A 24,445-nucleotide genomic window follows, 5' to 3' on the forward strand; every position below is an offset into this window, starting at 1 on the left:
ATGCCCACTCCAACTTATGAATGGAGATGAAATGAGTTTAGGTATGACACATCAGTATTCCTTCTTATATACTTTCATAATTGATAAAAATAAAATAAAAAATACTCACACTCTGGCTCATACTCACATGGATAGTAGCATTCATGTTTGTAGGAAACTATTAGAAATATAATTTGTTGTAATTTTTAGAGTTTTAATTCATGATTTATAAACTACATGTCACAGTGTTTTGACCAAGCGATGTTTTACTTAGGCCAAACCTTATTCTTCTGAATAATATTTGGTGTTGCTTTGACCATGATACTGTTTGATTTTTGGTATTATCATGCCTTACTTCCCCATTAGTAGGAACAACTAGTGTCACTTAATACAAAACGTTTTTTCTTCATTCTGATCAATATAATAAATAATAGTATACACAAATACACACTTGGGTAATTCATTTTTTCTCCGTACACAAAATTCAATTTCTCTCCACCAATACCATTGAGTTCTTGGGTTAAATCATTTCAATGTTTATCAAATTCAAGTTGTTCTGTCACCTCTTATATGATTCATATCAGAGAAGAACCTGTTGTATCCTGGGAGGATAAGCACTTATGAGGCGGATAAATCCTTAAGGACAATGACTTCATCATGCCTCAGGTTATATAACGGTTTATTATTTTGCAGGTTACATATGAGTTGTTGGTGGAGAATGTTGATAGAGTTGTATATGTGCTTAGTTATACATCAATGTTAAGAGCATATAAGTTTATTGATCTCTCTCTTTTGCTTATATTTAATTGATATTTTGTATGTATGTGTTGATTATTATTTAGAGATAATTCTTATCACTAATTTATACTGCATAATTACTCGTATTTGGACTTGTTATGTATACTTTATGTATAATAAATTGATAAATAATAAAATATTGATCATACAAAATATACCAACTAGGCAACTTCAATTACTATATAAATATGATTAGTATATTAATTAATAATAATGACTAATATGCAAACACGATCAATAAAAAGGTGAATAACTGCATAAATATGATTGGTAGTGAATTGGTATGGGCTTAGAAGGCTCAAACCAATCATCCTATGGGACGTCCAAATAGAAATCTCATCATGAACATAACACATAGCTCAAATTTGGAAAAGGATTCAAGTTCGTTCGAGGTTACAACCTCGTCATAAAACATGGTACAACACAGGGTTGTACCTCATTCGATATTATGTCTCAGACCCAATGTGCATCACATGAAAATACCTCATGTATCGTCTTTGGAACCCCTTTGTTCTTACATCCAGATAAGTCAAACACCCATACGCTTTACCACTTTTGGCGTCAATAAACCATCACATAATTTTTGGGTTATTCATAGTAATGTGGAACTCATTCGAATCAGATAGTCACTCCTACCCATCTCAAAATCTGTTACTATAAACAAATTGGGTAGCATCTGTAACATACTCGACCAAATTGTAAGAGCAAGAATAGCAACAACATGAAGAGTATCATCAAAATATGTCACTTTAAATAGGGGTCTCACTCCCAAGTATGATCAACTTACTTTAATAACTTTGCTACCTAATAGAACGCATATCTACGTATCGCCTAGAGTGCATTTTGCAGCACCCACCCCTTAGTTTAGAGAAGGAACATACGACAAGCCGCGGAGGATCACATTACTGGTGTGAGTACTCTTCGCATTCATTAATTATCTTAAACAACCACACCTTATTCTTCGTTTATTTTAATCTTATACTCCTCTATCTCACAATTATCTTAGGCTCATTACTACTCTAGGGAATTTACCTTTATCATCATTAATTATCCTAAATCACCAGCCCATACCTTTTCTTATAATCGTCTTATGCCCCTTTAACTAATTAATGTTTTAGACTCGCCATAGTTTTTAAGAAATCAATTCTAAAACACCTAAACAAACTTCTCTCGCTTAGGTACATTACTTTGGGACCCTAACCTTCACTTTAGGAACCCATTTAAGGAAGGAAAGTAAGGTTTCCTAAGATTGGGAAAAGTGCACGGTTGTGCGCCTCAGAGTGCACGACGTGCGTTTTTACAACGCATAGAAGGATAAAGGGCAGCAAGAAATACACGACCCGTTTGTTTTAAAGCACGGCCGTGCATTTCCCTCAAGTATGTGTAGAATCACAGTTTTTTGCAATTTTCCCCCAAGGTTTGAATTTGACCCCAAACTCACCCAAATCATCCCAAAAAATACCCTAAGGTTACCTTATCATTCAAACACCAATTTTTACTCAATCTATCTTAATACACTTCTTCACACATGATTGAATACTCTAATTGATTACCCTAACATTAGTTTCACAACTCTAATCTTTCAACCACACCAATAACTCTAAGCATCATTATTTCATCACCAAATACTCATCATGCTTTCTATGATAACAACACCAAATTCATAGAATTATAACAACCCTGATATAAGAATACCTTAAGATGAAAGTTTCTCCCTCTTACCTCGAATTCTCCGAAAGTGTAGCTTTTGGCTTGGTTTTCCTTAGCTAGGATTAGTCTCATTTCCTCTCGTCTCTTCTATGGTTCCCACGTGACAACCTCCTCAGCTTCTCTCTATTTCTTTCTTCTGCTTTCTGTAACTCTAATTCTTCCATGTTCTTCTTTATATATAGCCACTACTTGGGCTTAATCTTGCTCACCCATTCTTAATCTTTCTGCACCACTAGTATGATTATTATTCTTTGCTGCAACTATACATCTTTGCTTTTTACACGACCTCTATTCACACCACTTAATGATATACAACTATTACTTACACCCGTTTCTTATCCAGTTTTACTAATGCACCTCTGTTTGCACTCTACCTTCTTACCCTTGCTAAAAACACTATTTTCTTCCTAAAATTGTTTTCTTCAATTATTTAACCGACAAGTTATTCCCCCTACTTTGTCATTATTCATAACATCTACAACTGTGAAAAATTTAATTTAACAATATCGAGCAATTAATACTAATAATAACAATAATACTAATATTATCCAATAATAATATCAGTATTATTTAATAATATCACTAACAAATTAATATTAAAATTTGGAGTGTTACGCTAGGTGCCATGGTCGGGTCAAGCGACCTCCCAATCATCAAGGGGTCTAATATGTAAATAATCCAAAACTTTTCTAAAACTCTCACAATTAGAGTGCAGAGATCAAATACATATGAACTCCTCACCTGCCCAGTGGTATTTTCTAGAATTAGAAGGAATGTCTTGGTTGTTCCATACAATGCACCCTTCGCTATTCACCCTCATATTTCTACACAAATCAAATGAAGCGGACTTAGTTAAAACCCAGTTTCACAAATCGCACGTTACTCTACCTCTACTCACGAAACCTCACAAAATTCAACAATAAAGCAGACATACCATAACCATAATCACTTTTCCCCTTACATGACACTGATTATCTTCTAGCATTGAGGAAAATAAAAAGGATAAAAAAGAGAGACCTGTCTTAATTGAGGATAACATTAATATATTTAGAAGATAGAACATCGAAACTCAAGAGTTCAAGAAAGAAGGAGAAAATTAAAAGTTCACTTAGAGAAACATAAATTCACTTATGTATGAAATGTGGAAATCAAAAGTGAGAAATATACTCCTTCATTAAATGAAAAGATCATAGGTCAATAGGTGACCCAACAATCCCAATTCCTCACCATGTGTAAGCGCATTTTCAAATATCACACTTCATCAAATGTCCATTGGCTAGTGATATTACATGCTAAACACAATCAAAGAGACATGACTAACTAACGTAATCATTGTGCACTAAGTCCAAGCCTCCTATCAAAACAAAGATACATGTCCTTTGGCAACACTAAATTTTGCCAGCCTCCGACAACATCCCACTTAGATGGTTAAACAGTGAAGGAAGGTCATCTTACACCTGAACACGATTTTTTCTCAAGAACCTTGCAAAGGTGGTCCCTTGATGACAGTCCGTCATATCACATTTTTAGCGTCTTTTTAATTAAGTTTTTAGTCTATTTTATTAGTTTAGTATTTCATTTAGAGTCATTTTAAATAAATTGTGGTTTTATTTATTAATTGAGTCAATTAATTTATTTTATTATTATTATTATAGTTAGTAGTCATAGGAGCAAAGAAAGAAAACTTAATTGTGCTTCTATGGATTTTATTGATGTGCCACTTGCCTTTAAATCATGGGTTGTGTGAATAAGCAAAATAGGTGCAGCCGCAAAATGATTAAGGGAGAATTGGACTTTGGCCAAGAAACTTTTTTTTTTTACCCGAGAGTTACAAAGAAGGAGGTCTTGCACATCTTATGAACGAGGAATGATGGCAGAACAAAGGAATGGAGGAGGTATCACACTTTTGAAAAGAAGGGGATTTCACGTTTTGGAAAAGGGAAAAAGGGCACCGCACATCACACTTTTGGTGGAGATTTGATTTCCTAGAGAGATGACATTTCTATAGAGAAACACAAAGCAAGATGTTAGGAGTAGATTCAACCCAAGATTTGTTGAGACATCATGAGTCTAGGCATGAAATCTTCATCTTTCTTTCATCCTTTGCCAAGCTTGTATAGACATATGTAGCTACATCTAACATTGTGGGTTTTGAGGTATTCAAACAAACCATGATGTAAACTCTTGATCTTCTAATATATGGTTCTAGCTTATTTATTCAATATTGTTGTTATTCTTGCATTTAATGCTTTATTGAGATTCAAAATGATATTGACAAATACTTTTGAATCTAAGAAATAGAATAATAATCTATATTAAGTTATCACTCTAGACAGATGTTAATATTTGATAATCACTTTTAATCTAGAACTTAATGCTTTTGGATCAATTAATTGATTGGGAAATCATCGATTAAATGAACCAATCGACTTTGTGATTGTTTAATAGTTTGGGAAATCGACTTTTGAATAGTTCATTAGAAATCACGACATCATTTGGACACAAATGATGTTGTTGAGTGATTGTGATAATATCGTTTAAAAAGTTAGAATCCGTTATTTGATCGTGAGATTGCAGTTGTTACGCTTGGTTGAGTGTCTCTGACCCCAAGCGAAATGGCCACATCTCTTCTCTATTTATTTTATGCCAAATAGTTTATAGGTTTACACAAACACACATTTTAAATCCATACACTTAGAACAATATTGATTGTTGAATGGTTTGAATATTCCGCTAGTCCCTGCAGAAACGATCATATTATACTTACGTGTAAATAGTTTTATGACATGTAAAAATCTTACATCATCCCTCAAGGATGATCGCATACTTTGGAAGACTACAAACCTTAAGTGCCTACCTTGACCACCGAGATTATGACTTTGGGGGCCACTATTATAAAAGAGTATTATTTTTCCCACCCTATAGGATTCTCGCGCGCCCTGCGTTTTTTCCAAAAATGCCCTTGAGGTTTCCGGATTTCATAATCCGGAATCATGTTTACTATTTCGGATTTTATAATCCGGACAATTCTTATGTATAATCAGCCATCAGAATCTCTCACATTTCAGCAGTTTTGAGTTTTGCTTTTATAAACAACAAAAAAACTAAGTAAAAAATGCTAAAAACCTGTCAAATAAAATCATAAAAATATAAAAATACTACCAAAAAATTCTAAAAATCAAATAAAACTAGTGCAAATTTTTTCAGATTTTTCTGAGAATATGAATAATTAAAAAAAAAATGAAAAATGGGTCTAAACAATGGAATTTTAGATTTTGAGGGGCGTAGTCCCGTAAGAAGTCCCTTCTAGGGGAGTCATGGTCCTTGAATTTTTTCTGATTTTTTGGGGAAGTTTCAGAGCAATTCGATCAAGTAGCCCAAAAACCCGATTTTTGACTAAGAATATGCAACAATGACCCAAAACAAAAGGATAAGAGTTAGGAAGATTAATATTGTCCCTAAAATGGCTATACATGTTACAAATATGTTTAGGATTTATGCTGATACAGTTCGGATTATATAATCCGAACTATTTTACCTTAAAAAAGGGTGTTTGGAGGGTTTCCGGATTATGTAAGCCGGAAACATCATGTAACACGCCCTATTTTTTTGAAGTTTCCGGATTACAAAATCCAGGAAAATCCGTAACTCCATTTTTCACCCTATAACAAAGGAAAACACCATTCCGGATTATGAAATCCGGAAACCTCAAGGGCATTTTTGAAAAAAACACAGGGCGCGCGAGAATCCTATAGGGTGGGAAAAGTAATACTCATTCTAAAATGGACCAAGGCCCAATTCTCGAATATAAAGTTTACTAATGAAGCCAAGGCCCAATAAAGCGCCCAAAGACATCTACAAACCATATGCGCAATCAGAGGGTCGCGAAGCACAAAATAATGCACTAAGAGAAAATTTGAGCCCTCCGAACAATCAAATGGTCGCTCAATGTTTTTGCCTGAAGGGCATAACCATAACAAATGTACACTCATGTGTCACAGGGGAGTCTATAAATAAAGCGCTCCACTGCAAAAATAAAAATACACTTTCTCATTCTGAAATATTCCTCAATGCACCTTTTGACATCACTTACTCAGTCGTTGAAGTGTCTTTACTTTAATCAATAGTCATCGTGGTGAAGAATAATCAACAATCACAGTCAACAACCGCAGTTGCACTATAGTGTCCGCTTCCGCTGTCCAAAATACGGTTGCATATTATTTTATTTTTCTATTCAAAACTAATATTAAATTATCTTCTATTTCTCCTCTCTTTCTTTCTACTTACTATGGGCGGAAACAACATCACAAGTGTTAAGAAGCATCAAACATACATAAAACTAAGACCTTATTATGTAAAAGATGTGAATTTGCTTCCCAAAAGTCAACCAAAACATGCTTTCATCGTTTATTTAATTTTTATGATTGTTTCATCTTCTAAGAAGACAATATCTTTATAAAAAATTAAAATGATGTACAAAAAGTTAAATCGGTTATTTTTAAAAAAATAAAAAGTAAACTAGTGGTAAAAGCTATGTCCAAATTCTTTCAAAATAAAAAAAGCTATGTCCAAATAAATATGTATAAACATCATTCGCCCGAGGGTTTAAATTTTACAAAAATAAAATATGAGTACTTGTTTATTTTTATAGATTTCATATTAACAATAGATGACGACAACAACAACAATTGTGATCTAGAGATTTGAAAGAAAAAAAAAAAAAACAGTTCATCAAAATTGATATTAGAGAGAATAAAAAATGAGCACGGTTTTAAGTTAACACCACCAAATTAATTCAAGTGGATTATTGTGATTTAGAGATTAATTAAGAAGAAACTAGTATAAAAAACTTCAAAGCATAGAATATCCTTGATATAGTTTTGTATTTTCTTTATAAAAAGTGTTTTATATTTTTTAAAATATACCTAAAATGTATTTTATTGGTTTAAAAAGTATATAGTGTGTCATAGCTATAGTGTGTCGAATTATTTTTTGTAATACTAATACCAGTTCAACCAAACCAACACACTTCTACCCTTTTGCATCATTCAATATTTACCCTTCTTTTTCTTTTTGATTTTTATAAGTAGTTGCCCCTCTTTTTGTCAAAAAATTATTACCTTTTTTTACCTTACAAAAGATGCTACTAATAAGAGATTTGGTAATTGAACCGTTCAACTATTTTGATTATTAAAGTTACAATGTTATAAACAATTGGTTGTTTCGGTGACAAAATGAAAGGGGTTTGAAACTATAATATGTAAAAGTGCGTTGGGATTAATCTTCATTAGTTATTCTAATGTATTTTCTTGATCAATTATAGGCTTTTTTTCATATTTCAATTACACATTCACCTACTGTTTTCGGACATCTCGATATCCTGTAGATAACGGGAGATTTATTTTATCATTAACTTCAATATCCCGCTCTGTTTGTTGATTGAATAACATTGCATTTTGATAATGCGTGTGTTTGTAAATCTAGTTCAATGTTTCACAACTAACATCTACAAATGCATATATTTCATGTCCCGTAAATAAGAGGTATATATTTAGCACTCCCTAAATCAAATAATCAATTTCAGATTGTACTTCGAAAAAAGCATCAAGTGCAGGAGTAGAAGTATTAGTAACCAACTATTTACATTAGATGTGATTTATATATAATCAATCATATCAAGTATTTACATTAGATTCATAACCAACTACACCTAATCTCACACAAACATATGTTAATTACATGTAATTGTATAACTAACAATATCAAGAAAATGATGATAAGATGTTGCATAAAACGATTTGAACTACAAGCCTCCAACATTCCCACCTTGTTTACATATACACGTGCTCTCTCTCTCTCTCAAGTATTATTATTATTTTTTTGTATTAACATCCGGTTTTTAGGGGAAGGGAGCTCTAGTAACCCGAAGTTTGACCGAGAGGTAAGTAAAGTCTGACCAATAATTATTTCCACTAAGAATCAAGCTCAGTTTCTCCCAAACGATTCATCTCACATAGAGTTCATTAATCACTCGAGCTAATTCGCTTAGTTCTTAGTATCTCTCTCTAAAACTAAACAAAGAATGAAGACAACTACTGAAAATTCTCCAGACAAATGCATTGATGGCTAGGTGAATGAACCTTTTCTCACCAATAAGTTTCTTCCAACTCAATTACGTGGGGCTTTAAACCGCCATCACTCGCCAAGTGAGGTGTTCTCGGCTTAAATTTTTGACTTGAATCGTGCTGGCAGTTTTGGGCTTTCATTCCTTTGCTCTGAATCACTACAAAATATGTTAGAATATGGGTAAAATGTTAACACCGTCAACGTATTCAACTTTTGTTAACTTATGTTATGTTTCAGACTCACAAACTACAACAACACATTTTTAAAAGATAGAAGACCAAAACTTATTAAAAATAAGATAAAGGATCAAACACACATTTTTTGTCAAAGGTAAAGGATGAAAAAAACTCTATTTAAGCCTAAACAATATTAATATTTGAAACCCACAATGTAGTTATAAATTTAAACAAGGATGCTACCAAAACATGTAATGAACCATATACCTTACCTCTATATATTTCTTGCAAGGTCGATCTATGGTGTATAAGTAAGACAAATCTACATCACACACAAGCTAGTTCTCATCATTAAATTAATAATTCTTACTATTAAATTAATTGAAATATGATGTGACTTTTTGATCTAATTGTAGAAAAGACACTGTTTATAGTATAAGACCATTTTACTTATACATGTTAGACAAAACCTTCTTGCAAACTCTTAATATTTGTTTTGTATTTAATCAATATTATATGAGATTTGATTAAACACTCTTGGGAAAAACTAATTTTAACTTTACTTTTACTAATGCAATGAGTGAAGCATTCAAATGTGTAAAACATAATTGTAAACAATACTAGCATCTACAGTATTTTTAATATGTTCCTTTGGGAAGAAAAAAAATGATAGTCATTCATTTAAATTGATAGAGTACATTAATACATTGTAAATTTAAAGTCTTTGAAAACGGAAATGTAAAATCTACGAACAAACTCATAATATTCATGGTAATAACATAGATCAGCGCCAGAGTACATATGCCTACAAATTCGACTATATTCAAATCTCTGAAATACTTATGTCATGCCTCCAAATCTGCAACACTGACGACCCTAAAATCATTTTATTGGATCTACCCATGATCAAAGTTAATCTTTTAACTTGAATTCAAATAAACACCACACTACACGGAAAATAAGAAACACACCGCACAAAGACGGAAAACCAAAACAAACACAGTCGTGTTAAAACGAACAAATCACAAAACAAACGAAAAAAAGACTATATGTAAAATTCACTTATTTAATTAAAAGAGACAAAAAAACATATTTGAGGGATGATTTGGAGTCAAAATTGACCCTAAATCACCCTCTTCGATAAAAAAGAAAAAGAATGGCGATGACCAGGTTTGAGAAGGAGAAAAAAGTGTTTTTTTTTTTTTAAAAGAAAAAAGTGGTATTATTTTGTTAACATGTTAATTCATATTTTTTTTCATCAAGTGATCCAATGGTGAGAATCTTAGCCCTTAAAAGAAATAAATGGAGATCCAAGTTCAAGACATTCATAATTATTTTTTGGGAAATGCTAACCGGTGCTCCCGGTGCAATGGTTAAGGATATGAAAAAGGAAATTATATATAGTTTTTTTTTTACAAGAGGAAATTATATATAGTTAATGCATTGAAATAGTGTAATTAATTGATAATAAAATCAAAAACAGTTTTCTTTTATGGTATGCTTAATCAGTGCCCCGGAAACATCGGTTAGCAGGACCCTTATTTTTTTAAGCAAATATTTATTTTTACAGATTAATTTTTAATCATAAATTATTCATATATAAACACGTTTGGCTCAATTGATAAGAATAATATATAATATATTAATTATAAGGTGGCCACCAAAAAAAAAGACACGCTTAAACTTTCGTCACTTATTCATACATAGACAAGCTTAAATTTTCGTCACGCTATCAAATAGGCTAGCGATTTACTATTTTGCAGTATAAAAAAGGGTTAGATTTTTTTCTTTTTTGAATTTATGGATATCATGGTGTCATGATATGTTAATTTGTTGCTGGACACAATTTTATTTTATTCTTTTATAGATCGTTGACACAAATTCAAGTTTCAAAGTGCTTTACATTACTAAATACTGCGAAAAGACGGGCACGTTACGCTAATGTTTGAAAATTATGAATGATATTTTTTTTATGAAATTTTGATGAAAACTAAAAATATAAATGTTTGTTGCTTTCAAGCTATAACAAACCAAACGAACCATGATTATCTATTTTAATGACACCAATAATATAATAAAAAAGTATAATTTAAATTCTTTTTTTAATGACACCAACAACAATCTTTATTATAAAAAAAAATTTAATAAAAAAGTAAGTATTAAATATATTCATCTAGTTTAATATTTAAAAAGTTGTTACATTTCTTAAATGATAAAAGAAATATATATATATATATATATATATATATATATATATATATATATATATATATTTTTTTTTTTTTTTTTGAACAGGCAAAAATGAGATATATTAAAACGGACACCACAATTGTTACCGCACAAGATGTGCCCAACAATCACAAAAATGTCAGAGTCTAAGCAAAAATTACAAACAAATCAGTCAATACCTAGACATAAAAGAGGGCTCGACCACCACTGATGAGTGCCAAAACTAAATACAACATTACTAGCCTTTAACCACCACAACGAAGTTAATTTCACTTTATCTAGCAATTGAGGCACAGTACTTTGTCTATTTCTAAAAAGCCTATCATTCCTTTCATTCCACAACACCGAAACACAAAGCAATCAAATCAAGTGGAAGAAAGACCGTCGCCCTCTCGAACAACCTGCATAATGAATAAATTGCACAAAGTGATCTGAAGTTGATTGAGAGTCGACACCTACCACTCCTAACCAATGCCGCACCATCGGCCATAATGCACCAAAAGTTGCACAAGACAAAAACAAATGAGTAACATCTTCGACAATCCCACATCCAGCAACGCATAACCGCTCCTCCACAGATAGAATGCCACGATTTGCCAAATTAAGTTTTGTAGGTAACCGATCCCTCAGTAGTCGCCAAGCAAGGATAGATACTTTGAGAGGGACCTGTTTATGCCAAATTAAGTCCATATTATGGTGTAACTGGGGCTGCTCCTGTGATGTCAGCATGTCATAGACTCCACGTACAGAATACCCATCATCATGATTAGGTAACCAGAGCCATCTGTCTAACACTGATTCCTGCAAAGAAACTGTTAGTAACAAAGCCCTACACTCCTCTACCAACTCCTCCTCCCAAGCCCACAACCGCCTACGCCACCTCAACGCCTCCCCGCCCACATCCACCCCCAGCAGGAACATATTCCTAACTGAGATTGATTTGTGAACAGTCAAGTCAAAAAGGCGCCTAAACCGGACACAAAGAGGAACATCACCACACCAACAATCACGCCAAAAATCAGTATCTGCCCCATCTCCCACTCTCCTCCTAACACAAGACCCAAACCATCCCTCTCCACCCTCACCTATCCCATCTCTAATCCTCACAATCTCCCTCCACCACGAAGAACAACTCCGGCCCCCATCCTCCAAACCGCCATCCTCCACACCATACCTAGCCACTAACACCTTTCTCCACAAAGCATCCCTCTCCAATAACAACCTCCAACACCATTTACCCAACAAAGCAATGTTAAACTCCCTCAACCTCTTAACCCCCAACCCTCCATACTCCTTCCTCATACTCAAAGAATCCCACCTAACCCAAGATATTTTTCTTTTTTCCTCACCCCCTCCCCAAAAAAATTTATTAAACAAAGATTCAATGGAAGAGATTATACCTGTCGGAGCTTTGAAGAAGGAAAGTGCATAGACAGGTAGAGCAGTCAGGACAGACTTTAGAAGAATCAAACGACCACCGAAAGATAGGAACCGACTTTGCCAACCAGACAATCTAGATTTAATACGATCCACCACAGGTTCCCAAAACAAAAGATGACGCGGATCGCCCCCAATCGAGAGCCCCAAATAGAGAAACGGGATTTTACCTACTTTGCACCCCAACACAGAAGCCGCTTCTGACAACCACGAATCATTAATATTAACCCCTACCAGAGAACTCTTATGAAAATTAACTTTCAAACCCGACATAGCTTCAAACAAAACTAGACCAGCCCTCAGCGCCCGCACATTAGCCCAGCTTTTGTTCCCAATAAGAAGTGTATCATCAGCGAACTGTAAATGAGACACCACCACTGAATTCTCTCTCCCCACTCTATACCCCGTAAACAGATATGTGTCTACCAACGCTTTCATCAACACATTCAAACCCTCTGCTGCCAATAAAAATAAGAAAGGAGATAGAGGATCACCCTGACGTAATCCCCGTTCAAGAGAAAACTCATCAGTAGGACTGCCATTCACAAGAACTGAGGCAGTAGCAGTACCAACACATTCTCTAATCCACTTTCGCCACACCGTCGGGAACGACATACTCCCCATCACCTCATCAAGGTACCCCCAATCTACCGAATCATACGCCTTTTCAAAATCTACTTTGAACAACAAAAGGTCTTTCTTAGATCTCCTTGCCTCATCAACCACCTCATTCACAATCAAGATACCATCAATAATTTGTCTATCCTTCACAAAAGCAGACTGAGTTTCAGACACAACACTCCCAATAACCTGCCTCAACCTGTTTGCTAGAATTTTCGCCAAAATTTTGTACAAGCTCCCCACCAAAGAAATAGGGCGAAACTCATTCAACGATTGAGGGCTAGCCACTTTAGGAATAAGGGCGATGAATGTAGAATTTATGCCTTTCGTCAATTTCCCATTCCTATGGAATTCAGTCACAAAGCGCACAAGCTCTGTTTTCATCTCAGGCCAAAAAGACTTAAAAAAACCCAAGTTGATCCCATCAGGGCCCGGGCTCTTGAAACTATCACAATCCCACACTGCCGCCTTGATCTCATCCTCAGAAAAGGGTTTGACCAACCCGCCCCTCTCTAAAAGAGAGATTTTCCTAAACTGAAGGTGACCCACACTCGGTCGCTCCAATCTTGGATTAAGAAAATGATTTTTAAAATGCGTAAACACAGCTTGACGAACAGGTTGAACACCCTCTACCATAACCCCATCCACCAAAATCGAAGACAACGAATTCATTCTTCTCCTTGCGGCCAGAACAGAGTGAAAAAACTTTGAATTAGCATCTCCATCCTGGAGCCAGTTTAATCGTGACTGCTGCCAACAAATACTTGTATTAAGACGAGATAGAGAGTGAATATCCGTCGAAATACCATGAAGTTCACTGATTTCGTCCTCTGACAGCTCCCCTTCCTCCCCTTTACCGTCTAAGAGCGCTTGTCTGTTCTTTAACTCACCAATCTTTGAAGGTAAATTATGAGTATTTGAAACATGCCAATCTTTAAGAGCCACCTTTAAAAGTTTCAATTTTTCTTTGAGAACATGACCACCCCACCCAGACACCTGAAGCGAACCCCACTTTTCACGAACAAAATCATAATAGCCAGGCATATCTTGCCAACACTTCAAATACTCTTAAGTGTGCCACCTGAATGCAGTTAGGCCACACCAAACACCATTCTTCAGAGAGCAAGAACCTATCCAATCTACTCATCGAGCGTCCATCCCCCTTAAACCAAGTAAACTTCCTCCCACATAATGGTAAATCAATCAAAACTCTATCTTCAATAAAATCATTAAAAGGTGCACAATCATCCACCAACTGAGAACCTCTAACCGAACGCCTTTCTTCGACTGACCGCACAGTGTTGAAATCCCCACAAACACAAACCTTGTTATTCCCTAAAGAAAGCAACCTCGCTGACAGTAAATTCCACAACACTTGTTGAGCACTCCTATTACAAGGTGCATACACATTAACAATATAAAAGTCCTCATTGGTCTTAATAAACCTTCCATGAATCATCAGAAAGTGCGCACCACGAACGGTGTACCAAACCTTCACTTCCGACTTATCCCAAATCGTAACCAAACCACCAGATGCCCCCACAAACGGGCTATAAGAAAAGTCATGATTAGTAGGACCCCAAACCGAAGTACATAAAAACTCATCAACAACCTCCATCTTAGTTTCTTGAATACACAACACAAAAGGCCTCTTTTCCCGCACTAACTCCTTAACTTCCCTTCGCTTTTCCATCCCTCCTAAACCCCGGACATTCCACGACACAATCCTCATTACAAACACCCTCCCCCCACCACCCATATCTCCCAACGCCTACTTAGCACCACTCCCTCCCTCACCACTTCTCTTGGACACCCTCTTACTTTCCCCTTTCTTTGCAAGCGCTCCAAACATATTATGAAAATCCCCTTGAAAATGCAGTCCCACAGCCTTCCCTATTCCCCACACATCCTCAGCCGCCTCCTTCTCTTTCCCATGTAACACCACCCAATTATTCCACTCTTGATTAACCGAGGCAGAAGAAGAAGCTTCAACTGAGGTACCCTGCGAGGCATCTACGTTAATAGACTGTTTTTTCTTACAAGTTCTCTTCTTCAAGGTACGTAAAACAGCTTTTCGGTCTTTACTAGACAGCCACGCCACCTTTTTCAAGGTGTGTATTGTATGCCGCAATTCACCACCAATTTTCCTACGTTTTGTCGCATCCTCTCCTTCCCGACTTTTGAGCACTTTTCTTTTCCCCACTTTTAAAAACTTTCTTTTAGCTGAGAAAATAATTCCTGCATCTCCATGATGGTCCTTCACCCATTCTGAACTCCACGGCCCCGATAACACCTTCTTACCTTCGAAAGGAGGTCCGTAGACGGCCTTAACATGCCTAACAACTTCTGACGCTAAACCATTTTTCGTAACGTGAACGTCCTCCCCTACAACATCCACACCTTCTTGATTAACTAAATTGACCACGCGGACTTTTTGTAGCATTTCCCCATCAAGACTAGCCACCTTCTCAACACCTAAATCCGGTCGCTCCACCACAGGAACAGTAGAATGATGTGATGTTGCACACTCCCCATTAACCGATGTAGTTCCCGGCCCCTCATCTGCCAAAAACGCACGATCAGAACCTTCATCCACACCATCCCTCAACGCAGCTACATTCTTCAAATCTTCCACCTCTAACTCTTTCACCATTTCATCTACCACCAAATCAATATTTTTACTTGCTTCCGGATCACGAAACAATTCCTCATTATCCGACTGTGAATGCCGCTCATCCTCTTCTTCAAAAAGGCAAGCATCCTCCCCAACATTCCCTCCCCAATCCTCGACTATCTTAATGTCCACCAACTGACCATCTATCACAAGACGGTCAACACAAGAAATAGTCTCTAGGGATGACGTAGAAATCAAAACTCGAGCAAAATCAAATCTTAGACTTTCCAACGTCACTTCGTCCGTACGCAAATAAGATCCACAGTCCATCACACATAATTTAAATTTGTTCACACCTATCGGGTTTGTTACATTTTTTTAATATTTAAATTTGTTCTTATCTATTTGTTACATGTGTTATTTGTATTGAAAATTGAGGGTATTTTTGAAAAGAAAAATCCAACCAAAAAAAACTAAAAGGGGATAGTTTTCTTTATATATAGTATAGATATAGATTCTTAAAAGATTTTTTTATGTTAAATAGCTAATGACTAGAAATCCATCTTTAAATCCTCGTGAGCTTAGCTCAGTTGTTAGGGATATTGCATATTATATGCAGGGGCTGGGGTTCGAACCCCAGACACTCTATAATAAATTGTGCGAGCTCTAGCCACTAGGCTATTTGACCAAAAAAAAAAGAAATCCATCTTTAAGATAAATAAATGGAAATTTCAGGATTTAAAACCCGGCTCATGCATTGCAGCGTATTTATCAACTGAGCTATGAAATATTCTCAAAAGTTTTTATTTTTTTTTCTGATCAGGTTCTCAAAAGATTTTACTAAGGCAATTGCGTGAAGATAAATGCTGTTTTCCACGAAAACCAAGAATAAGACTAACCTTAACATGATTGCCACCAAATCCTAAATTATCTTATTTTAAAACTAAAAAAAAAAAAGAAACTTTTGTAACTGTTTGACTATGCTTATCGTGGCTTTCGTGTTTACAGATTTCGTGGGATATAGCAATGTGATTACTGAATATTCAAGTTTCAATTGCTTTCTTTATAAAAAAAAAAAAAAAAAAAAAAGTTTCAAGTGCTTTGCATTAATTCCCTTAAAAAAAAATGTGTTTCGCATTAATTTTTTATTGAATTTCAAGTGCTTCAGATTACTAAATTCTTAAAAGATTTTAGAAGTATGATTTTAGGGGATTTGCATCGTGGTTTGTTAATATATATCATTTTGGTTTGTAAAAAAAAATTAAAATAAAATATATATATATATATATATATATATATATATATAATATCTCATCATAATTTCACAAACATATATAATAAGTTATTGGACTCATGTTGTTGGGCTTTTTAAATTCATAAATTTAGATTAAATCCCTCAAAATAAATAAAAAATCATAAGTTTAGTAGATTTTACTATATATATCCAAACTCTTATTTTGAAAAGCAATGCAATTGATATTCCAACAAAACCCTATTTGTTGTTTTCTTAGAGGAAAACCCTAATCGCTTTTGTTAGCCTCTTTTCTTATTCTCTCTAATTCTCAACATTGTTAACACAAACAATAGGGGAAAAGAAAAAGAACTACAACCACGCATATATATTATTACCTTCCTCCACCGATCCGTATAAAGTTGTAATGGAAACTTCTTGTTCCAAACAAGAAAGAAAGACAAGTGATGACAGAAAAAAGAAGAATAGGAATGATGCTGTCAAAGCCAAAGTCTCAAAATCTAGGTACGATAAAATTAAAAAAATAATGGGAACTTGTTTTTGCCAACAAGAAACAAAGACAAGTGATGGAAAAAAAGGAAGAATAGGAATAATGGAGTATTAATCTTTTCAGATGATTGGGGAGATTGTGATTGCGATGGTTGTGACTGTGACTGTGGAGGTTGTGTAGATGTGTGTAGCGGGATTGAATGGAGTGGTTGCTTCGGTGATTGAATGGAGTGATGGCTCCTTTGTGATTTCTAAGTCTTTCTTATTTCAACTTATTATGTGATGTTTCATCATTCTTGGGTGTGATTTTTTAAGATATTCATATTGCCTTTGGAAAAAATAGTAATATTTTTTAATTCTTGTTTTTTCTTTCTTTTATAATTCTTTTCTTGTGGTTTAAGTTTTAAGTTTTTAAATATATTCATGTTTACCACTAATCAAAGGCATATTAGTGATACTGTTTCATAAATTCCTCCATGGTTGGTGGTGAAATTTATATCTAGTAAGGTGCTCTTTTAGTACACAGTTATGAGCTGACACACTAACATTGATCCAAACAACAAACATGATACCAACACGTTTACACTGATAATACATTAAACAAATGAAATAATTGAATGTGTCGATGACAAAAGTTGACGCATGTTATAGAACAGACACGTCTTCAATGGAAATTCCTTTGTCCGATGTCGTACAATGAAATGATTGAATGTGTCGATGTGGAACACCTGACCGTAAGATCTGCCGAGGTGTGGGCACCGTGGAGGAGGGCAGTTAAAAGTAAATTTCACAAAAACTGAGGGGTATCCGAAATAAGGGAGCAGTGGTTCCGCGAGATGCATAGGGCGCAAAATGGTGGATTTGAACTCTGGACCAACCTAATTAGTACTCCTTCAGTGTCTCTAGGCTCATCAATTGAGTTGTATGCTTGGGACAATCAAGTCAAATCATGGAAATTTGATTGACTAATCAGAAACATAACAAACTTGATGGTCACATGACTTCTTAGTCTGTCTCTAAAAACAGTATAGAATGTGCTCAAGACAAGTGATTGAACATTTGCATGGCAACAAGCCAACAATGCACAGTTAACCCCTCAAAAGATACAAAATAGCTGCTACTTTGATGCCTTTTGAAATAAATTGTGAAGTTCCATCATCCAATGTGATGATGGATAGGACACAAATCATGTATATAAATAGTGCATCATTGGTTCAAGTGCTCAAATCATGTACTTGCTTTTATTGGTCCATTTGTACAAATAAAGTGTTAAACAGAAACTTTTCTCTCCAATGCAAGTGTTTTGATGTATATTATATGACCTTGAGTTGCATTCCATGATTAAGATTCTTTCTGATGTTGAACAATGACTCAAGAATTTTTCAACCTTCCCCAATTATTTTCTTTAACTCTCAGGATAGGTTGTTTGAATGACAAGAAACAGTATCTGGTAGAACAACTGCTGCATCACCAAACAAATTAGAACATTTTATCAACCTGTCATAGTAGTATAAAATTAGCTAGTCTTAATTGGTCATTGAAATTGTAAGACTCTTATCAATATAGTCTGTTACATTATCGATATTCCAAAATAATCCCTGACATTGCATAGTTGGTCAATGAAACTGTAGGACTGTATCAATCTAGTCCCTAACATAATGGATATTCCAAAATGTTTTCTGGAATTGCAAAATTTTAATCAAATTTTCCCACCCTTGTTATTTTTCTTGTAACATGAGCATGCCAACCAACCTGTTTCATCAGTATTTACATTAGTCTATTTAGAAATTTGAAGTCACAACAGCTGAACAAAACCATATGCTAACCTTTTCATGGCTGTGTAAGGGCAGAATAAGACAACCAGCTATATTAAGTTCATGATGAATCAAAATAGGTTGCTAAAATTGACCTAGAAAGGGTTATCTGAAGGAATTATATAACTATCAAAAGAAGAGTAAATTGCATTTCCTGTTTTCATGTTAAAAAACATAAAATTTGGCATAGTTACTGTGACAATTTTTTTTACAAGGTATACAAATGAATAGAATGTATTAAACAACCAAAAGAAGAAAAAAAAGGAGCGTGACCCTAGATGGAAACGAAAAAGAGAAAGAAATATCCATTGATATTATTATCATAGAGGCAGAAACAAATGTTTTAAAATCCGGGCCGAGGTCGAACCGGTGAGACCTCCAGCCTCCAGGTCATGGACCAATCAATTCAACCATGGTTGGATCAGATGCCAAATAAATAATAAAAATGTACAAAAGAATAAAAACCAATTGAACCAACCATGTTCCAGTTGCAGTTCAACCACTTCAATCTGATTTAATCAGACCATAATACAACTGATGAGATCAAACCAACCGGTGAACTAGTCGGTTCACAATTCAGCTGGTTTAATCAGTTAGTTCGGTCCATTGTTTGAAACATTGGCTGAAACGGTTGACAGACAAGCCAAAGACATCGTCGTATTTCCTCAATCCATTTGCAACTTCTAGTTAAGTATCAACATATACTAATCTTTATGTTTGTCACATTGTTTAAATTACATTTATGCTATAAGCTATACTAAGTGTTACAAGGATGAGAACAGGTTCTGAAACAAAGTCAGTTTCAAGTTAATTCCCTTCCCAGCATAAGAAGAAAGGGGAAAAAAAGCAGATTGAAAAGGGCAGCAAACAAAAGTTTAACTAAAAAAGCTCAAACTCTTCACAATCATCTATATCCTCTAAGTCATTTGCATTCTCCTTCTGTGCAGCCATAGATGGAGCACTAGTTCCAAAATCGCGAAACTTGGGGAGCTCCGGTGGTGCCGCACACCGTATTAGAGCCCAGTTGAGGCCTTCAAAGAAGGGATGCTGTTTTATTTCTGCAGCACCTTTTATCGAACCTAATCGATTTTCAGGATCCTTTATCAACAATCCTCTTATCAAATCTCTTGCATGAAAACTGACTATAGGAGTACCTGGAAACTTAAGGCTCTCCGACACGACATTTGATAATGTATCATCATTTGATGGACCTTTGAAGGGAGTCTTTCCATATAAAAGCTCAAACAAAAATATACCGAAAGTCCACCAATCTACAGCGTTTCCATGTCCCTCGCTTTTGATGATCTCTGGAGCAAGATATTCGTATGTTCCAACGAAGGAGTTAGACCGTGCATTGGTAGGCTCAACTACAAGCTGTGGAAGTGGACCAACTTGAGCAGCTATGTCAGCCTTCATCTTTCGAGATTTTGCTCCGGGAGACAATAGAATAGGAGCAAAGCAGGAAACTTGCCAATCCGGTTGGAGACAGAAAGGGTGTATGCAACTAGCCCCTGAGCAAGGACTGGAGGTCTTCTTTGCGGCATCTGCATCGGGTGAAGATGTTTTGACTAACATTGCATTGACAGAACATCTGAGTGATAAGTCAAAATCTGTCAGCATAATATGTCCATCTTCGCGTACTAGGATATTTTCCGGCTTTAGATCTCGATATACAACTCCCATCATGTGCAAATACTCAAGGGCAAGAAGAACTTCAGCAACATAAAACCTGGAAATGCAATGACATTACTTTAGTCAGGAAAATGACTGGAAAGTTATCAACTTGCATTAGTTTGTTTGTCATCTAGGGAAACCATTTATCGTAAAATACAACATTTATGGGTAAATATCTAATTTGATCCTTGAAATTGTAAGATTGTATCAATTTAGTTCTCCACATTATCAATATTCCAAAATGATCTCTAAAATTGCAAAAAGTTTTTCAGGTTTGTCCCTCTGTTAATATTTGTAAGGACTGCAATGACATTAAGTTGGTAATGTCGAATGTGAATTGAAACTACGGGAATAATGTCAGGGATATAAGTATTAACAGATCCAAACAGAGGGATAAACTTGATTAACGTTTTCTAATTCTGTAGATCATTTTGGTATACTGATAATGTGGTGGACTAAACCAATCTAGTATACCTAATCAGCATCCTGCTGAGTTGCAGGTGCATAAAGACTATTATTTTGGCTACATTAATCAATGCAATTTTGAAATTTTCTACGTGATTTATTTCTCTTGGGGATTCCCATGACCTTCCATCCCTTTCCAAACAAGATTAAGTTTCAAAACAGCAAATAGATATCTTTAAGTAATGAACAAGACTAGAAAATACCATAAACCCTACCTAGCTGCTTGCTCCGAAAAGCTCTTGTACGTTTGCTTCTGTCGCAGCACATGCAGATCACCGCCTGGACAATACTCCATAACCAAGCAAGAGAGCTTAGTCGTAGTAATATGGGAATATAGTGTAGGAAGAAATGGATGATCCAACATTTGAAGGATCTCTCTTTCAGTTTGAACTCTAAATGTTTTCTTCCTGCTAGCCAAAAATTCATTGTCCATAACTTTCAGTGCAAAAAGGCAACTAGTACCAATTAGTTCTGCAAGATAAACGGTTCCAATGTCTCCACTACCAAGCTTCCTTATCAGCCTAAAGTGCCTCAAATTTAGGTTACCATGCTGCTGTTGAATCGCACGAATAGCTTCCCATCTTGAGTGTTTTGACATGTGAGGTCGTTGGCCACTGCGACTTGAACCACTAAGATTGCTCTCTTCACTGATACTTGTGCTACTAGTACTATACTCACCCATGCTACTTTTTGAGCTCTGAGAGAACTCACCCTTTTCCTTTGATCTTGATTTTTCGTCAACTTTTGTAACAAGAAACTTAGTTTTCTTACTGAAATTCAAACTAAAACCAGGTTTACTTGAATCCCTACTAACATTAATTGAGTTAACTTCAATACTATGATTTGAACTGCACGGAGATGGTTTATCATCATTTTCTTTAATATCATGCTTAAGATCAGAATTTCCATTCTCCTTGTTGAAACTACTAGTAGCACAGCTTGAGGCAGAACATTGATCTTTCTTTACTTTTTTCTTAAGGAAGTTCATGTTATTGAATATTGGTTTTGCCAAACATGTACTAAGGCTTGAGTTTTTGCCCACTCCGCTATCATTGCTAGAACTAGGTGGACAAGATGCACAATGAAAATTTTTCTCCCGGTCCTTATCCGGCATTGAAGAACTGAGACAAGATTTACTCGTCGTAGCAGGATTCATTCTGACCTCTAGCACTTCCTCGGTTTGTAGCGTTTGCTTGCCAGCTTCAACCTCAGGTGGAAGAGGAACGATCTGATCTTGGGACACAAACCTAGTTGTCATTTCTGTTAATCTTGTTGCACTGACCACAGGAATAGAATGATTAGCACTTGAACTCGATATTGCTACAACAGGAAATTTACCGGAAAGTGTAGATATCTCTGGCACTAGGGAGATTTCGACCAACTTCTTTACCGTGCCAACCTCTGATACTCTTGATGAGCTGCATTGCTTTGATACTCTTTTCAAAGCAGCCATTTCTGATGCCTGAGAGATGCACAATCCTCTAAGTGCCTGCTTCAAACTGACAGGCTCCGCAATGCCAATTCCTGAAGCCTGAGACGGACAAACTTTAATCGGTCTTTTAAGAGAACTCTGTTGCGACCGCGATGTACTATGACCTCTAGATGAACTTTTAATCTCAATAGCCTTGAAAAGACGATCAATATCAGCCTCAATCGAGTACCTTTTTCCTGATTTGTAGGAACAACTACTCTGAGGCTTTTCATCTGTTTCGAACTCGGGAAATATCTCTTCCCGGTATTCCACTATCTCACATGTATTGCTAGATGCATTCATATTTGATGATTCGGCAAAATAACTAGCAACAACTTAGTTTTATCTTCTCAACTATAAAGATGACTCACATAGATAATTGCAAGGAAATCAAAATCCACAAAGGAGCATCCTCCGGATTGAGCAGAATTGAGTGAATGACATGAATTCCTTTAACAATGTAAAACCAAGCATCAAAACTTGAAATTTGAGTAATAAAATATTTCAGATTTAGTCAAGAATTTCAGTCAAAGTGAAGAGCTTAGATAGTTATAATTTAATGCATTAGAATTTATTTAGTAAACATGTGAAACATACTTTATATATAGCTACATATACAAGGAAAAACAAAGAGAACCTTGAATTTAATTTAAATCCAGAATGAATAAATAGGAAAAAATATTACAAGATTAAATATTTTTAGATGATAATTATAGTCACCATGGATCATAATTAATAGCAAGCTTGAAACTTAATCCATCAATAAAAAAAGGTAGCTATAAAACACAAAAATCTTTTACTTTACAATTAACTTGGAAATATATAACCAAAAAATAAAAGAATTAATCCAGCAAACACTTCAAAAACAAAATAAATAAATAAATAAAAAAGCTACAAAACAAGTTAATTAAGTATTAATGAGGGAAAAAAAGGGGTTGAAGAAAAACATTACCTGAAACAAAATCCAAAGACAGCGTAAGGGAAAACTGAAAGAGCCAAGAATAGAAAATATGAAAATGGAAAATAAGCTTAGAGGTGAAGGTTGAAATATTGAAGAGGGTATTCCTATTTCCTAGGGTTAGAAGTTTGAAGTTTGCGTGTAAAAGACAGAGATAGAGAGAGGGATAGTGAATGAGGAAAGAGAAAAACATAAAAGGTGTGAAATGAAAATCACAAGAAGCATGAGAGAGAGAGAGAGAGAGAGAGAGAGAGAGAGAGAGTACAAGTAAAATAGTGTAACTGTAGTTGCTACAAGCACATTACACTACACACCTACTCTATCTTTCTTTCTTGTTTTTCATTATTGTGTTGTGTGTGTAACTAAACTGTTACACCAACATTAATGTAACACATGACATGATGTTGTGTTCCAGAGGCAGGCATACACGACAAACACAGAGAGGGGCATCAAACTATCTAAGTGTATCTATGTCGAATATATATATGTTTTTTTTTTTTTTTTTTTATTTAGAAATATATGGATTTTCTAGCGATTAATACCTCAAATTCGTTTTTGAATTTTCAAAAATTGACCAAATTCGTCCCTGAATTTTGCAAAAAATATATTTAGTCTCTGAATTTTACAGACGT

General features: G+C 35.1%; 2 protein-coding genes across 2 annotated transcripts; both read right to left on the reverse strand.

Annotated features, from left to right (window-relative positions):
* Window positions 1–11,383: 11,383 nt before the first annotated feature.
* Window positions 11,384–14,835, reverse strand: LOC112419802 (uncharacterized). The gene is made up of 4 exons (XM_039831217.1): window positions 14,158–14,835; window positions 12,453–14,072; window positions 11,478–12,311; window positions 11,384–11,419 (listed from the first exon to the last, which is right to left on the reverse strand). The coding sequence occupies exons 1-4, from the start codon at window positions 14,833–14,835 to the stop codon at window positions 11,384–11,386; spliced, it is 3,168 nt and encodes a 1,055-aa protein (XP_039687151.1).
* Window positions 14,836–19,882: 5,047 nt separating this feature from the next.
* On the reverse strand, window positions 19,883–24,245 carry LOC11417828 (serine/threonine-protein kinase D6PKL1). The gene is made up of 3 exons (XM_003598271.4): window positions 23,808–24,245; window positions 21,600–23,305; window positions 19,883–20,974 (listed from the first exon to the last, which is right to left on the reverse strand). Exons 2-3 carry the CDS (start codon window positions 23,156–23,158, stop codon window positions 20,125–20,127), a joined length of 2,409 nt encoding a protein of 802 aa, XP_003598319.2. The 5' UTR covers window positions 23,159–23,305; window positions 23,808–24,245; the 3' UTR covers window positions 19,883–20,124.
* Between the last annotated feature and the right edge of the window lie 200 nt (window positions 24,246–24,445).

The sequence above is a fragment of the Medicago truncatula genome, chromosome 3, assembly GCF_003473485.1.
Source record: "Medicago truncatula cultivar Jemalong A17 chromosome 3, MtrunA17r5.0-ANR, whole genome shotgun sequence".
Classification (NCBI taxonomy): Eukaryota; Viridiplantae; Streptophyta; class Magnoliopsida; order Fabales; family Fabaceae; genus Medicago; species Medicago truncatula.